Here is an 18,214-nt window from a genome sequence, read left to right as displayed (position 1 = left end):
TGCTCTCCAATGAAATTCTTAATGCAGGCCGGTGCCGCGGCTCACTAGGCTAATCCTCCACCTGCGACGCTGGCACACTGGGTTCTAGTCCCGGTCGGGGCACCGGATTCTGTCCCAGTTGCTCCTCTTCCAGTCCAGCTCTCTGCTGTGGCCTGGGAAGGCAGTGGAGGATGGCCCAAGTGCTTGGGCCCTGCACCCGCATGGGAGACCAGGAGAAAGCACCTGGCTCCTGGCTTTGGATTGGCACAGCACCGGCCGTAGTGGCCATTTGGTGGGTGAACCAACGGAGGGAAGACCTTTCTCTCTGTCTCTCTCTCTCACTGTCTAACTCTGCCTGTCAAAAAAAAAAAAAAAAAAAAAAAAAAAAGAAATTCTTAATGCAAATCTCTAACTCAGTCTCTTTTCAGGGTAACCTAAACTAATTTAACATGAAACCATTGATTATTTTTATACTGTCAATTATTTTTATGCTATGAATTTCACAGTTAGAATGAAGTAGAGCTGGTCATCTCACTTGTGTCAGTGAAATATATACAACACACACACTTAGCCCATACATCACAACACCATTAGACAATGTCCTACAATAATTCTCTAGAACACACCTCCCTAGATACACACTCCTCTTAATTTCTTAAATAGTACATAGCTGGGTAGAGTGTGCTGGGCAACTTGACTTTAAATACATTGTTCTTACTGTTTTGAAATCAGAAAAAATTGCAAAGAATTCATCAAGTGCTGTTATAATGGTTATTAATACAATTATTATTATTGCTATAAATCAAAGTATATATTTAAGAGGGTCAAGGTTTCATCATCAGAACTTGTATTTTCAAATCAGAGTGAGTAGTTTATAACAATTGCTATCTTTGAAGAAAAACAGAACATTGCATGTTGAGAGAACTGTCAAGACTTTCACTCCATTGAGGAGCTTTTTGTTGGGATCAATAAATAATCAGAGGTTAAAGGGCTTTTTTTTAAGGGTTGGAAGATAAAAGAAAAAAAGATGAACAAGATAAGAAAATGAAAAAGGCCATCTTGTAAGGAGTGATACAGAAGAGAATTGGAGAAGGAGTAATTTTGCCAAATGAGTGGCAAATTATTCCTCAACATGTAGTACATTTTTATTGAAAGAGAAGTTACTTGGAAAATGGGAGGAAAACGTCATTAAGGAAAAAGGTTGGCCATGGAATAAATTCATTTTACTTTACTAATAATTATCCGCAGAGAACCAGGACAAGGTTCCTGTTTTTAGAGCTGACAGATCTGTCAAGTGAAAGCCCCAATAATGGCTCTCAGATTTTGACTGGGTTACAAGCACCTGAGCAGGCTGGTTTAAATGTAGATTCCTGGGCACTACAGCTATTACAAATCTGGAGGTCTGATGTGGGACCCAGTGGTTGACATTTAAACAAGTTTACTAGCAAAATCTGAACCTGTGGTCTATCAAACCAAATCATGCTAAAAGGCAAGATGGGGGAATGTCCATGACACCCTTGTTTTATGTTAAGGTTAGGAAGGAGCCGATGTCATTTCCTTATTATACAAATGGATCTTCCTTACAAATATCAGTCTGGGAGTCTGGAACCTTTGCCTTCTCATTTCCTGAAGGTCATTTTCTAGAACAACATCTTTTATTTGTCAATAAACCATTCAGATTCTCATGTATATACTTTTATACTCTTGATTCCCCTGTAGAGGAAAAATCTGTGTGTGTGTGTGTAGGTGTGTGCATGTTTGTATGTGTGTGAACGTCTGTGTGTGTATGTGTGTGCTGGACTGTAAACAGTGTGTGCCTTTGTAAACAGGAGGTTTGGGGGCATATAACATTGTAGTTCTGTTAGAGGATTCTCTTTCCCAACAGACCTAAACAAAGAGAAATTTTTGTCTCCAATATAGCTTCTCATTAATCTCTATAGAATTGAAGTTACAGTCTTATCAACCTTGCAGTAGAGGAATTCCTGATAAAAACTTTAAAAATGCATTATTCACAATCATGTTCCTAACCTACCTTGTTCTGTACAATATACTTCTATTACTAGCCCTAGTCTGGGTCTCCCCCAGTGTACCCAAGAAGCATTCCATTTTAATTACATTTGTTTTATTAAAGGTATATTCAACATAGACTCTCTTAGAGAAATAGGGATTTTGTCTTGGATCTTGATGAAAAGGGAATAACCTGCTTCCTGCCCTCCATTTTGAGGGGGTAATTAGCTTCCCATGATGGATTAGACTTAAGCTTCTCCATGAAAGTTATGGTGGACATTTATGTGCAGGAATACACCCACTTAGGGGCTTAAAATCCAAGGGGACTGTGAACTGTGTTTGAAGATCACAGACAGATCTATATAGGAAGAGGGATGTTTGTTGCTTCCTGACTTTGGGAAAGACCTACATATCCCACTGTCTTTTTTTTTTTTTTTATTTTTTTACTATCTGTGTCCTTAATAGGACTGGAGATAGTCATGCATTTTGGACAACTCACTAGAAACAATTTCATTTAAATGCACATATTCAAAAGACCTACATAGTCTTCCTTTCTTTGCATATTTGTATGACATACATGTATGTTCTTTGCACAACTAATGCTGCACCAATTCACTGAGAAGAGTTAATTTCGTTATTCAAGTCAATCCAGATGCAATTGCATCCTGAGAACTCAGTTCTTTTCATCTTTCACTAACAATACTTCTTATTACCCTTAACCATTCCCGAGGATCTTTGTCACCATGATGCACTTTTAAACTGATGTACCCACTGAGGGTTATAACTTTCCCATGGATAGCGTTCCCTGCTGATCCCTCTTTTCTTGAACATGCTTTGAGCATCTGAGCACATTGCTCTATCCAGTGCTGGCAATGCAGTAGAGTTTCTATCTCAGTGCACAGCATGAAAGCTTGGGTCCATCTGTGTCACACAAAACCAAACCTCTCTTGAAGTGATTTGTTTACAGTGTCATTTGATGGAGTGGAATGTCCTGTAACTCATTCGAACTGTTACAGAAGCTTGGCTAAAAGGTCACCACTGCTCTTTAGAGTTTCCAAATCTGGGCACCATCTGGGAGCTTGTTAAAGATAAGGGTTCCCACTGGCTTTTTCCATACCCACCAGATTTACTTAGCAAAGGGCTACTTTTTCAGAGAACTTTGTGTCCACATTGACAGAGAGAGGAGAGAAGTAAGACAGAGAGAGAGAGAGAGAGAAATTATTTGCATAAAAGTTTACTTTGTGCTAAATTTGAGTGTGTGTGCCAAGTGATGGTACTATTTAATAACCAGTCTTGGAAAAGACAAAATTTGCTTTTCCATGTCCTTGAATCAATACATCCTTCAAATGCCGTCTTCAGAGTTAGTTCTAAATCAAATTCAATTTCACCTTTTTTTTTTTTTCAGAAATCCGTAAGAAACTGGCAATGTATTCCTGAAAGTCATAAAGGTTGTGCATGCTAAACATTCACTCTGTGTGACACCAATAATGCTCAAGTTGTTTTGACTTTAGAATTTTAGTCTAGACCTAGAGCCGGCTCCTGCTTGCTTTCTGCCCTTGAATTTTCCAAACCTCAAAAGCTCAGCTGTAAAACTATAGGAGACCAGCAAGAGGTAAAGGGAAGTTTCCTTCCAAGACATGGCTAGATGCTGCTAGCCAATTCTGGTCTTTCCCATGAAACATTAACTATGTCTTTGGACACTTGTCCTTGGAAAAAGTTCAAATGTGGCAAAATGTAGAACCAATGTTTCTTTACCTCCTTGCCTGGTTCCTCTCATGATATGGATGAGTTCTAGCTGGAACTTTTATGGGTGGAACACAGAAGTCAGGCACCTTCCACCACCCTCACATCTGTAGGTGAAGTGAGTAAACACATAGTGAGATAACAAAATTAAAACTCAAAAATCTCTCGTTTGGCTGGATCCGCTGAAAGGATCTGGACCAACGAGGCTTCACTGTAGCAGCTAAAACATAGGCTCATTGCCACTAAAAAATATCCTAAGAAGTGTACATGTGTGTGTAGGCATGTGTGTGCATGTGTCTGTGTGTATTTCTGGCAGAAGGCTTGAGAGAGGAGAAACTTAAATCTGGAGCCATATTTGTTTCTGAGGTCCCGAGTTAGAGACATTAAAAACACAGCAGTGTCTCCCTCATTTCAATCAAACTAGTCCTTAGGAAGGAGGAGAAATCCATTTAGACTGCTTCTGAAGCAAGGAGGGAGATCTTTCTGGCAAAGTCTTCATGTTCCATTCAGGACCAGGAAACTCAATCGTCGAGTTCAAAGCTTGTCTCGTCGTAGAGTTCAGGGCGCGCTGAATGCCTGTGCCGGGAATATTTCACTTGCAGGAGATCACCGATTTCATCAGTGGCTTCCAAAACCTGTAATGAGATTGACTTCCGTCAGTTATCTTGAAACCTAAGTAGCTCTGCTTTGTAGAGTGCAGATAAATAGCAAGCCTCACAGAGACCCTCAGTTTATTTTGCCAGCTTCTTGGGCTTTAACAAAAAGGATCAAGATCCATATCATTAAGCTGTGGTTTCTAAGCCCTACAGGAATGTTAGATGCTAACTCATTTTACTTAATGATCGAACTCCACATTATGAACGTGTGTTTAATCGTGGGCAGTTTGAGCTGTGGGATACCAGCATCTGACCCATGCCTACCTATCCTTCAAGGCTTTATTTTAAAATTTAATGACTTAGATATATCCTTGTGGAAGAAAAAAAGGAAAGGTTGCAGAATGCATTTGAAGTTTTGTCTTCATGACACAGCAAAGCAACCTGGCCAAGAACAAAGTGGAACACTGTGGGAGCTGCTCAGCCTCCATCCTCCCAGGCTCTACCCTCCCACACCTGTGTTTCATGTTCTAATAGGGCTTCAGCTCACGAAGGGCCACAAATTCACCTGCTTCACTTCTTTTACTTCAGTGGGTAAATATATTTCCACTTTTACCGATGAAATGGCTGAGAGTCAGAAGGTGAAAAAGTATGTCTTTTGTTTTTTGTATATCACCAATTCTATGGTACTGGGCAGATTTTTTAAAATGTTTCTGAGTCTGTTTTTCTTAACTGGTTAAATGAAGAGAAAGACAGTTATTAAGATCTAAAACTTCAAAAAAAGTTACTGACAGTTGTCAATATTGGAATGAGTGACTACTGGAGTTTAGGAAACTTCCTTTTGGGAAATCTTTCACATTTGTATCCATTGAGATATCTCTGGGGTGGGTGTCCTGGGTGTAGCCAGCTGAGCCACTGTTTAGGACTCTCCTATCCCATATCAGAGAGAAAGTTCAAATTTCAGCTCCTTTGTTCCTGACCCAGCTTCCTACTAATGCACCTGGGGAGGCAGCAAATATTGGCCAAGTATTTGAGTTCACGCCACCCATGCGGGAGACCCAGATGGAATTCTGGCTCCTGGCTTCAGCCTGGCCATGGCCCTGGCTTTTGAGGATATTTTAGGGAATAAACCAGAAAAAGGAAAATTCCCTATCATTTTCTCTCTCTGTCTCTGCCTTTTCAATGAATAAATAGAAAATTATTTTAAAAGAAAAATATATCCACCAACATGTTGAAGGTAATTTATTTCTTGGTGGTGAGACTGAGGATGTTTAAAATGATTTTCCGGGGGTGGGGAGGCTGGCCCTGTGGCATAGTGGGTGGAGCTGCCACCTGCAGTGCCAGCATCCCTTGTGGGCGCCTGTTCGAGTCTGGCCGTTCCACTTCTGATCCCACTCTCTGCTATGGCCAGGGAGAGCAGTAGAAGATGGCCCAAATCCTCAGGCCCCTGCACCCCTGTGGGAGACTGGGGAGGCTCCAGGCTCCTGGCTTTGGATCGGCACAGCGTTGGCTGTTGCAGCCATCTGGGGAGTGAATCAGCAGAGAGAAAACTTCTCTCTTTCTCTGCCTCTGCCTCTCTATAACTATGCCTTTCAAATAAATAGATAAAACTTTTTAAAAATGATCTTCCTGGTTTTTCTAGATTTTTCTATGCACATCCAAGTCCTAAGGAAAAAAAATACACAGTTACCCTTTAAATGTCATCTATCTGGGATAATTTCTATTGATGGTTGTGGAAGGTGGGTTATGGAACAGCTCAGTGGGGTCTGTAGTGGAGTACAACCCCTGGGATCATGGGTGAGACAATTCAAGGGGAGTGCAGGAGGAAAGTATTAGGATTTCTAGTCATTTTTTAGGTTAAAATTTTAAACTTTTTAATTCCTGTTTTATAATCGACATAATGTAATAGTTCATGGTAAAGAAAGACTACCCAGTACACACCTATACTCAAAGTTAGAGTTCCTTAGCTGACTGCCATTTGGGGGAGCGGCGTTCTTTCTTTCTTTCTTTTTTTTTTCAAAGATTTTATTTATTTATTTGAAAGGTAGAGTTACAGACAGAAAGAGGGAGGGACAGCGAGAAAGGTCTTCCTTCCGCTGATTCACTCTCCCAAATGGCCACAATGGCCAGAGCTGTGCTGATCCAAATCCAGGAGCCAGGAGCTTCTTCTGGTCTCCCACATGTGTGCAGGGGCCCAAGAACTTGAGCCGTGTTCCACTGCTTTCCCAGGTCATCAGCAGGGGGCTGGATTGGAAGAGGGGCAGCCAGGACTAGAACCGGTGCCCATATGGGATGCGGGTGCCACAGGTAAAGGATTAACCTATTGTGCCACAGCAAAACCCCGCCCCCCACCCAAAGCAGGGTTCTGAGTTGGCTGGTGTCACTCAGCAGGTGCAGTTAACTGACTTGTATATTTACAATTTTTACCCACAGGGTGGACGCATTAAGGTGAGTTTAGAGCTGTCATTGGTAAGGGATAAGCCTTTAATTAAAAAGGGAAGATCTGAAATCATTTTATGTCTGTCTTGTTCCAAACATAGGCATTGCATGCATTTGTCTAGTGTTGTTTACATTTTGTGAGCATTTATGTGCAGTTGCTATCTTAGTGCCTTGGCTGTTCAGCTGGGTCATTGTTTCTCTTTCTCTTATGTATATAGTAAGGAGCTGTTCAGATTGTTTTTACTGAATGGGGTGCATGATCTCAAAAGTTTAGAAGCATCTATCTAGATGATGCCTTGGTGTTCCTTTCAAACCTGGTTTTTTGCAGTAACTAAGAACTTGTGAAGAGAATCACAAGGTCGGATAGCTACAGAATTGTGTATATGTGAGTATCTCAATATTCCTTGGCTCACCAGAAATACAACCTTAATCCATCTTCCTATCCTCTCTGGTCATCTGTGGTAGCTTGCTCCCTGGTCACCCCCTCTGCTCATTCTTGCCTGCAGGCCCCCTCTTCATCACCTTCTTCCATTGATGTACAAACATGTTCAAGTCTTCATCCATTTCCATGGAGTTTTTCTAAACTTGACTTTTTTTATAAACAAACATTTTGTATTTCCTTCCTTGTAATCCTTCTTACCATCAAGTCACTCCATTGAAAAGAAATGACATTTAAATGAATGTACTAGAAATAAATGCCATAACTAAAAATAAAGAAGGATATGAAGAACAATAGAGTTCATTCAGCTGACTTCCCATCTCAATACCTAGAGTAAGCTCCGTTGTTAATGTGCCATTCAGCAAATTTTTGTTGTGTACCTATTATGCAGTAACACTGGTTTAAGTACTATAGTTATAATGGTTAAGAAGAAAGACACAGTCACACTCTGGGTGTGTGTAGTTCAGATTCAAACTACCTTCTTCACTGTTTTATTCTTTGTATTCTTATTTTTCTTCCCTGCATTTTCCTAAAACTGCCCAATGTGAGAACATCAAGCTTCTACTAATGGCTAATCCAATACTGTCTTTTCACCTCTCACCCTACTTAAATTTTCTGCAGGTTTTTTTTTGGGGGGGGGTCACATTTAGATCTCCCCCCTGTTCCTCTTCACTGTATCTTTTTAAAAATTTTTTTAAAGATTTTTATTTATTTATTTGACAGGTAGAGTTACAGATAGTGAGAGAGAGAGAGACAGAGAGAAAAGTCTTCCATTGGTTCACTCCCCAAATGGCTGCTACAGCCGGCACTGCGCTGATCCAAAGCCAGGAGCCAGGTGCTTCTTCCTGGTCTCTCATGTGGGTGCAGGGCCCAAGTACTTGGACCATCCTCCATTGCCCTCCCAGGCTACAGCAGAGAGCTGGACTGGAAGAGTAGCAACCAGGACTAGAACCCAGCACCCATTTGGGATGCCAGGGCCACAGGTGGAGGATTAACCAAGTGAGCTACGGGGCCGACCCCCCTCTTCACTGTATTTAGCACCACATCAGTCCAGGCTTTCTTGGATCATTCTAGCCTCCTCTAAGTCTAATTCCCTGACTGTGATCCCTATATATACCCAGATACGTGGGCACCACACAGATGTCTGACCTTGGCCTGATCCTTCTCACTGAACAATTATATATCTTCTGCCACCAGCTTTTGGGCCGGCGCCGTGGCTCACTAGGCTAATCCTCCGCCTTGCGGCGCCGGCACACCAGGTTCTAGTCCTGGTCGGGGTGCCGAATTCTGTCCCGGTTGCCCCTCTTCCAGGCCAGCTCTCTGCTGTGGCCAGGGAGTGCAGTGGAGGATGGCCCAGGTGCTTGGGCCCTGCACCCCATGGGAGACCAGGAGAAGCACCTGGCTCCTGCCTTCGGATCAGCACGCCGGCCGCGGCGGCCATTGGAGGGTAAACCAACAGCAAAGGAAGACCTTTCTCTCTCTCTCTCTCTCTCTCTCACTGTCCACTCTGCCTGTCAAAAAAAAAAAAAAAAAAAAAGTAATATCTTCTGCCACCAGCTTTAATGGCCCCTCATTTCCCTAAACTGTAGTACCTCTTGCCATGTACACTCTCGGGGCTTTAGAATCCAATTTTCTCTGATTAGTGGTCCATAGACAACTAATCTCACTAGGTCTAGAACTATGCTCATTTTATTTCTCCATTACCATTGCAAATTTGCTGTTCCTTACTGTGTAGCTTGTCTGTTTAACTGCTTTACCATCCTGCATACCTCAAGGTATCTTATGGTCCTTCTCACATGTTCCCCACATCCAATCATGTGCTAACTCTAGGCAGCGCTGTGCACTTGTAATGAATGCTCATAGGTCCATTTCTTTAGTTCCTGCTGCCATTGGCTTTGTTATCCCTTATTTTGTTCAAATAGCTCCATTTTATGTCCCCTCCTCTTGCCTCTTTTCTCTGAACACATTTGTCATATTAACTTCATAGTTATGCAGCACCACTAGTCAAAAAAACCTTGAATGCTACTCCACAGTCTCTATCAAAAAACCTGCCTCAAAAGTTACCTCTTCTGTGAATCTCCTCCATTATAATAACTCATTCCTGTCTTCATGTTCCCAAAGTTTTCCATATTTCTTTAAAATTTTTATTAATAATAATTGTACATATTTATGGGCTACAATGTGACCTTTCAATACATGTGTACAGTATACGGTGATCCAAACAGGTAATGACCACCTCCCTTTCTTTGACATTACTTTGTAACTGGAGACTTGGAGCTTTGTTCTTCTCTTTGTTTTTGCAATACACACTAGGTTGTTGTGAACTATCATCTCCCCAACTGTATTCCTTTTTCAAGATTAATTTACTGCGTGTGGTATTATCATTATTTGCTTGCTTATTATTTCCCTTCCTTAGTCTTTTTCCGGTAGAGTTTGCACATAGCAGACACTCATTAGCATTTGCAATTAACCCCAAACTGATTGGGATGACTTAGTTCTCTGATGTGACTCACTCATATAAAAGTGAAGTCAAGGGACAATGAGATGCAGATTTTAAATCATTTCCATCACTTTTAAGTCTGTCTGATAAAATATAGGTCTGTCTTGGTTTTCCAACATGTTGCTAAGCAGGGCTAGATTTTATGGTAGATTTAGTAGGTATGAAAAATATAAGGATAACAGGCAGCTAATGCTAAAATAGCATGCAAGATCAATTTTTACATTTAAGAACAAGTAAATAGCAGGAAATTTGGCTACTATAGAACCAAAATAATACCTTGACTCAGATTTTTGTTAAAATAATTTCATTTTTCTGTTGAATTAGTCCCATTTTTGGGCATTGTGGAGGTACCCTTGCTTTTTAGCAGTGAGTTTCCCTAGTGGTTTTCTAAATCACCCAAGAGAAACTTCAAAAGCCCCAGGCTGGCTTAATAAATAGACTGAGAATCCAAGGGAGCAGGACTAGAGATTCCGTTGGGCTAGGCCGTACTCACCTTGTCTAACATCTCCCGGGTATGTGCTGCTGAAATACAAAACCGAGCCCGAGCTTCTGCCAGGGGAGTGGCTGGAAATCCAACGACAACCACTGCAATTTTCTTCTCTAACATATGCCTTGCAAAAGCCCTTAGGGAAAAGCAAAAAAAATGTTAAAAAGGAGATTGGCTGAGAAAAGACAAAATTATCCTGTCTGCAGAAAAGGAATATTACTAATGACTTTTTCTTTTTTCATAAGTAGAAGAAGATTGGAGTTAAATTTCTGTCAAATAAAATTGACAGAGAAATGGTCAGTCACTTGATACTGCTTGTTATTGGGTGTGATATTATGGGTCCTGACACACTCATTAGATAATTGTGGGTACTGAGTCTTTGACATGGAGCAGAATTGCTGATGTATGTGGTATGTGACTGTTGCTTAACAAGGCTGCTTTGATGTGAAATCCTTCATCATCAGGGTTCCTAGGACTAACAACCAACAGCTATACAATGCAGTTACATAAGAAAGAGTACATATTAAGTGCAAACCTACATATTTTCATAAAAATTAGTATCAACAATGTGCAAATGTCAAGAGGTCTATATTTAGTGACTATAATTTTAAAAAATTATATTATCTTAGAGGACAGAGAGACAGGGAGATCCCAAATGCCTCTGGTTCACTCCCCAAATGCCTTTAACACCTGAGCCTGGGCAAGGCTGAAGTTGGGAGCCAGAACTTGATCCAGGTTTCCCACATGAGTGGCAGGGACCTAATTACTTGAGTCATCACCACTGCCTCTCAGTGTCTACATTAGCAGGAACCTGGAGTCAGGAGCCATAGCTAAGTATAAACCAGGTACTCCAGTGTGGGATGCAGGGTTCCCAACTGGCATCTTAATTGCAAGGCTAAATGCCCATGTCAGTGACTATAATTTGAATATCAAGATCAGAAAATTCAACGCCAAACCAATATACTACTCTAGAGCCAAAGATTATATTTTCCATCAAACTAGATATAAGAAATAGCAAATCAGATCTAAGAAATAGATGTACTAAATAGCAGTTATTTTTTATGTGTGACTGAACCAGGTAATTTCAGGAATAATAAGCCCATTGGCTAGGTTAAAGGGGAATGTGGCAGAGGGAGACAGGAAAAAAAGTTTACACCCATAGAGAACTTAGTAGGAAGACACAACATGTGGGATACAAGTCATATAATTATAGAGCTCTTCAGCACAGTATACAACTTTTGTAAGCTACAGTTCCTTCTTTTTGTTATTCTGGACTCTGTTTTTCAGAGTAACACCAGTAACAATTCTAGAATATCAAACTCAAAGTCTATAAATGTCTTTGCTAAAAGTCAAAGTGAAACAACAGACACCACAGAAATAAAAACAATCATCAGGAATTACTACAAAGAGCTGTATGCCAACAAATTCTGAAACCTAGAAGAAATGGATAGATTCCTGGAAACATATAACCTACCAAAATTGAGTCATGAAAACATAGAACACATAAACAGACCAATAACCAAGATGGAGATTGAATTAGTAATAAAGACCCTCCCAACAAAGAAAAGCCTAGGTCCTGACAGCCTCACTGCTGCATTCTACCAGATATTTAAAGAAAAACTAATTCTAATTTTTCTCAAGCTATTCAAAACAATTGAAAGTGAGGATATCCTCCCAAACTCCCACAAAGCCAGCATTACCTTAATTCCTAAGCCAGAAAAAGAAAAAAACAGAAAAAGAGAATTATAGACCAATTTCCCTGATGAACATAGATGCAAAAATCTTCAATAAAATACTAGCTAATCAAATCCAACAACACATCAGGGAGATCACTCATGGGACCAAGTGGGGTTTTATCTCTGGTATGTAGGGATGGTTGAACATTTGCAAATCAAAACATGTGATACGACACATTAACAAACTGAGGTAAAAAAACCATATGATTATTTCATTAGAGTCAGAGAAAGCATTTGATAAAATTCAACATCCTTTTATGATGAAACTTTAAGCAACTTGGGTATACAAGGAACATTTCTCAAAACGATCAAGGCAATTTATAACAGCCAGCATCCTACTGAATGGGGAAAAACTGGAAGCATTCCCATTAAGATCCAGAACAAGGATGCCCACTCTCACCGTTGCTATTTTACTTAGTCCTGGAAGTTTTAGCCAGAGCTGTTAGGCAAGACAACAAAATCAAAGGGATACAAATTTGGAAGAAGGAAGTCAAACTATCCCTATTTGCTGATCACATGATTCTACATTTAGGGGACACAAAAGACTCCACGAATAGACTATTGAAACTCATTAAAGAGTTTGGTAAAGTAGCAGGATATAAACTCAACACACAAAAATCAATAGCCTTTTATACACAGAAATACTATAGCTGAGAAAGAACTTCAAAAATCAATTCCATTCACAATATCTACAAAAAATTTTAAATACCTTGAAACAACTTTAACCTACAACATTAAAATTCTCTATGATGAAAATAATTACAAAACATTAAAGAAAGAAATGGAAGAAGGCATTTAAGAAGTGGAAAAATCTTCCATGTTCATGGATAGGAAGAATCAAAAATGTCCATACTACCAAAAGCAATTTATAGATTCAATGCAATCACAATAAAAATACCAACAACATTCTTCTCAGACCTAGAAAAATGATGCTAAAATTCATATGGAAACCAAGTGACCCCGAATTGCTAAAGCATTCTTAAACAACACAAACAAAGCTGGAGGAATCACAATATCAGATCTCAAGATATACTACAGGCAGTTATAATCAAAACAGCCTGGTACTGGCACAAAAACAGGCATGTATACCAATGGTACAGAATAGAAACTCCAGAAATCAATCCATGTATCTACAACCAACTTATCCTTGGCAAAGAAGCTAAAATTAATACCTAGAGCCAAGACCGTCTCTTCAACACATGGTGCTAGGAGAACTGGATCTCTGCATGCAGAAGTATGAAGCATGACCATTACCTTACACTTTACATAAAAATCCACTCAAAATGGACCAAAGACCTAAATCTAAGATGTGATACCATCAAATTCCTAGAAAACTTTGGGGAAACCCTATAAGACACTGGCATAGGGAAAGACTTCTTGGTAAAGTCCCCAGAAGCACAGGCAGCCAAAGCCAAAATTAACAAATAAATTACATCAAATTGAGAAGATTCTGCACTGCAAAAGAAACACTCAGCAAAGTGAAGAGGCAATTGACAGAATGGGAGAAAATATTTGCAAACTCTGCAGCTGATAAAGGATTAATTTCCAGAATCTATAAAGAGCTCAAGAAACTCAACAACTACAAAACGAACAACTCAGTTAAGAAATGGGCAAAGGATCTAAACAGACATTTTTCAAGAGAGGAAATTCAAATGGCCAACAGACACAAGAAAAAATGCTCAGGATCACTAGCCACCAGGGAAATGTGAATAAAAACCATAAGGAGGTTGCACCTTACACTGTTAGAATGGCTCTCATACAGAAATCAACAAACAACAAATGTTGGTGAGGATGTGGAGAAAAGGGTACCCTAATCCACTGTTGGTGAGAATATAAACTGGTACAGCCACTGTGGAAGACAGTATGGAGATACCTCAGAAAGCTGAATATAGACTTACCATATGACCCAGCCATCCCACTCCTGTGAATTTATCCAAAGGAAATGAAATCAGCATATGAGAAAGTGATTTGCACTCCATGTTCATTTCAGCTCAATTTACAATAGCTAAGAAATGAAATCAACCCAGATGTCCATCAACTGAAGACTGGATAAAGAAATTATGGTATATATACACAATGGAACACTAAACAGATTTTAAAAAATGAAATCCTGTCATTTGCAGCAAAATGGATGCAATTGGAAACCATTATACTTAGTGAAATAAGCCAGTCACAAAAAGAAAATACCATTGGGTCTCTCTGATCTGTGGTAACTAATAGAGTACCTAAAAGGTAATCTGCTGGAGTGAAACTGATGCCTTGAGATGCAATGATTTTGAACAGCCCTTGTCCTGACTGTTGAGGAACAATGTTTGTTTGTTTTGTTCTTTTTTTCTTTTATCTTCATACTATTCAGTGAACTCTCTACTTAGTGTAGGGTTAATCTTATGAGTATAAAATTAACTGAAAATAGATCTTTGTGAATAAGAATGGAAAAGGGAGAGAGAGGAGGAAGAAGGGTAGGAGTATGGGTGAGCAGGAAGTATGGGGGGAAAGAATCACCATGTTCCCAAATTTGTGTATATTAAATGCATGAAATTTGTATTCCTTAAATAAAATAAAATAAACATGTACTGAATGCCTGAGAATATGACAGGAACAGTTGTATTCAATGTTCAGCGATGAATAAGATTGATAAATTCAGTGTCTCAGGGGAAAAAAAGGGTCAAGATGAGATAAAAAGGCATGTACCCCCAAGGGAGTCCTCCCCTACCTTGTTTGGGCTCTGTTGCTCTCTGTAGGAAGCCTTAATTACGGAGTGGCTGCACCCGTAAGTGAAGTCAGTGCCTCAGATCTGCCCTCAGCATTAAGAGGTTGATGGTGTATTATTTTAGGTTCCAAGCTGGCAGCACTGGGGAAACCTTCCAGTCATAATTCAGAAGGAACTCTTGAGCCAGATGTGGAGAGTATGCATTCCTGTCCATCCATCTGTCTTTTGCCCTCTGCCTGTTGATTGCCTCTTGCAGAATGTAGGTTATCACATGAAGCACAGGGGACTGCAAGACTTACAGAAACACACGGCTTCTCTTACACACGACACCCCCCACCCCCCAGCTTGGGCAAGGCAAGATCTGCCCTTTGATTTGCACTGGGATGGCTACGCGGAGATGAAGCATTCTAACCGAGAAAGCTTGAAAACAGAGGCTGTTCTTTCTCTTTCTTGATCACCCTATGGAAGGCTGCCCACGGAACTGCACAGGATGAGAGCTCCTAATTGTCTGAGAAACAAGTCAAGTGCTTTTATTGCTAGAGGACAAACCACCTGACCCATGCTCTCAGACCCATTTCGGGGGCTCCTAGTGGACTATTTTCCCTGTCTGCATGCTTGTCTTTGTACCAAAGGAAGCAAGTTTTGCCAGAGCATAGAGCATAACCTATGACTCTGTTGATTTGTTTAGGCAAATCTGAGATGAAACTGGTGCACTGTTGAATTTAAAACTTACACTACTAAAACTAGCATTTTTAAGTGAATGTATATGATCGCACTGGGCATTTTATATAATGAGTCTCTAGGTTTGTACTCCCCAGAGAAAATTAGAGCTGGCATAGGCTGAAAGAAACTAAACTATGTGAAATAATAATAATAATTAGCATTGAATTGCAAACAGCACCACTCCATCTCATGTATCACCCTCTTCCAAGTACATGGCTGTGAAAGGAAAATGCAATCCCTGTACCAAGTATTACATACAATAATACTTGGTGATTTGAGTGCATATTTTATGGGTGAAGTTACATTATTCTGAACTCCATAGAAGACTCCAGTAGTAGAGTTGTAACAGGACTTTGTGCAACAGGATAACTGACTAGAGATTTTATTTTCATTCTACTTAGGTGGAAATATGAAGAAATGGCAGTTCATTAATAAAATTGAAGATTTTTAAATGAGCAAATGAAAGAAGTGCTTTTACTCTGGCTTATACAATCTACTCTCTGTTTTCAAAAGCTTTTCTACAAGTAAACTTTCAATGGGAGAAACATGGAAAGAAACAAAGCCAAGCAGCCAGGTAAGGTCTTGTTAGCACCTCTTACCAGCAACAGTTGACATGTCTTTTTCTTAACTAACCTTTTCTCAGTTTCCTAACATTTTCTCAGTTGTCTAAACTCAAACAATTAGATTTTTTTTTTTTATCACAGTGATTGATGCCTTTACAATCACTAAGGATAACATCAAAGAGAGTTAAATTTATACTGTGTTGCTTCAATGAGATGTGCATTTTTTTCCTATGGACCAAAAGTTGAAAGACTTTGCTGTGTGTTCAAAAGAGTGGTTTAGGAGGCAAATGGAACTGGCTTTAAATTCTGGGCTCTTCTGCTTAAAATCTGTGTGAATCTTAGAAAGCAGTTTTCTGTTTCTTAGAAACTGGCTTGCTGGGACCTTTATGAGTCTCAGAATCCTTATTTATAACCAGAGATAAGCACACTACCCTCAGTGTGTGACCAGTAGGCTCTAGCAACCTCATGTCACATACAATCAGAATGCTAGTCTTGTGGCACAGCAGTTTAAGTCTCCACTTGTGACATATGCATCCCATATTCGAGTGTGGGTTTGAGTCCTGGCTGCTCTGCTTCCAATCTAGCTCCCGGTTAATGTATCTGGTGAAGCAGCAGATGATGACCCAGATACCTAGGCCCTTCCCACTGATAGGGGAGACCCAGATGGAGTTACCGCCCCCTACCTTCAGCCTGGCCTCTGCTGCCTGGCCTTCCTGCTGCCCCTACTCCAGTATTGTACATTTTCACCTTGAACAGTTTAATTTTTGGTGTCTTTTTTGGTTTAGTGATAAAGTGTCTAAGATTCAAATCTTTTTTCAGGAGGTAGCATTTCCCCAGCCACTTTGAATTAACATTGATTTCCTTTTGTGCCTTCCAAAATCAGATGGTGAAAGATTTTAGATTATCTTCTACTTGGAATCACCATTGTCACCCCTCCCTGCCATTGGCACGGAGTAGTACATTGTGCAACATTTCTGTAGCACACTATCTTCTTGGACACCCCAAGCACTGTTTTCTTGACTTAGAGTCACAAATAAAGGGCCCGCTTGTGTAATTGCAAGGCATGCTAAGAAACCTCACGTAGGTTTTAGCTGCCTGTTATTTTGTTGTGGTGAAATGACACTAAAGAATGCTCCAAAGAATAAGTCTTTTGAGAACTTATAACTCAGTCTTACCCCCTTGAGTTCTCAACCACAAAGACACAAACCTCTTTTACTGGCACACTTATCTACTTTAAATACTCCACCTAACTATTCTGATAGTTAGACAGTCAAACCAAACATTTCAGCAGAAGTGTTATGTTGGGAGTAAGTTAAGACTTCTAGAATCTGAAAAATATTGTGTTTAATATTTCTTCTTACACTGTGTTGGGCAGAAAACCAAATATATATTTACATTTAGAAAGAACTCTAGTTAATTTTCTTAAAAAATAACAGAAATAATTAGTCTCTAGCAATTGGAAAAATGGCTCATATGTAAAATTGTGCTATAATGGGAAAGTCATTTTTTCTCTTTTTGCAGTTGTTGCTAAGGCTCAATTTCAGAGTTTCAGTGTTGCAATCCAATGTAAAACAATTCAAAATTGGTCTTATAATAGCGATATTAAAATTTGGTGTTAAGAGCACAAGATTTTGAGTGCACCTAAGTTTATCTTTTCCATCTTAGTTTTACTACTGTTTGCCATGTATGACTTTGGGAAAGTTGTTTAATTGCCGAAAGCCTCAGTTTCTCCATGATTAAAATGAGGATTCTCTACTCTGAGGATGGCCATGAAAGTTCAGTGCAAGAAAGCACAGAGAGATGGTCTTCAGAAGTTCTCCCTGAGAAAGATCTTTGATCTAAAGAAGGCTGAAAGCCATCCTTAATTTACAGTTGAGGCTGGAGATAAGTGTTCATGTGCACAGAGGCTGAGAGAGGTTGGCCTTAGCCCCTAGATTCTCCCCTATAAGCCTTGCTGAAAGGTCCTACTGATGGGCTGGCAGGTGGCATCTGACAAACTGTGTAAGTGAATTCAAAACTTGAACAACCAGTTCAAAGTGCATAATCTGAAATCCATGCTGAAAACCTCATAGTATCAAAAGCATCATCCTGGTCAGGTCACCTTGGTTTAGGTGTGATTCTGAGAGTCCTTGGATACTTACGCCACTTTACCAGGCATGTAAAGGAGCACAGGAACAACAGGAGAGTGATCATTGCCATAGATAATGAATCCCATTTCCCGCAGTCTCTGTCTGAAGTATTTCGTATTTTTTGCAAGTTGCTGTACTCTCTGCAGCCCTGAAAGGAGAAAGGCAT

The 18,214-nt window shown here is 39.9% G+C and overlaps 1 protein-coding gene and 1 long non-coding RNA gene across 2 annotated transcripts in view; one reads left to right on the top strand and one right to left on the bottom strand.

Moving 5' to 3' along the window:
* Positions 1–736: 736 nt before the first annotated feature.
* The window catches only part of SPTLC3 (serine palmitoyltransferase long chain base subunit 3), a 159,547-nt gene continuing 142,069 nt past the window's right edge, over positions 737–18,214 (bottom strand). Inside the window, exons 10-12 of the mRNA XM_002710970.6 lie at positions 18,061–18,196; positions 10,194–10,323; positions 737–4,364 (exon numbers count right to left, since the gene is read on the bottom strand). Of these exons, the coding sequence (XP_002711016.4) occupies positions 4,251–4,364; positions 10,194–10,323; positions 18,061–18,196 (380 nt within the window). The 3' untranslated portion in view covers positions 737–4,250. The remainder of the gene's footprint in view (positions 4,365–10,193; positions 10,324–18,060; positions 18,197–18,214) is intronic.
* The window catches only part of LOC149123418 (uncharacterized), a 207,965-nt gene continuing 200,081 nt past the window's right edge, over positions 10,331–18,214 (top strand). Inside the window, exon 1 of the long non-coding RNA XR_016215986.1 lies at positions 10,331–15,930. This is a non-coding gene — a long non-coding RNA (uncharacterized LOC149123418). The remainder of the gene's footprint in view (positions 15,931–18,214) is intronic.

The sequence above is a fragment of the Oryctolagus cuniculus genome, chromosome 11 (genome assembly GCF_051225735.1).
Source record: "Oryctolagus cuniculus isolate XC-2025 breed Fujian yellow rabbit chromosome 11, ASM5122573v1, whole genome shotgun sequence".
In the NCBI taxonomy this organism is placed as follows: domain Eukaryota; kingdom Metazoa; phylum Chordata; class Mammalia; order Lagomorpha; family Leporidae; genus Oryctolagus; species Oryctolagus cuniculus.
This window is presented reverse-complemented; position numbering and strand designations above follow the sequence as displayed.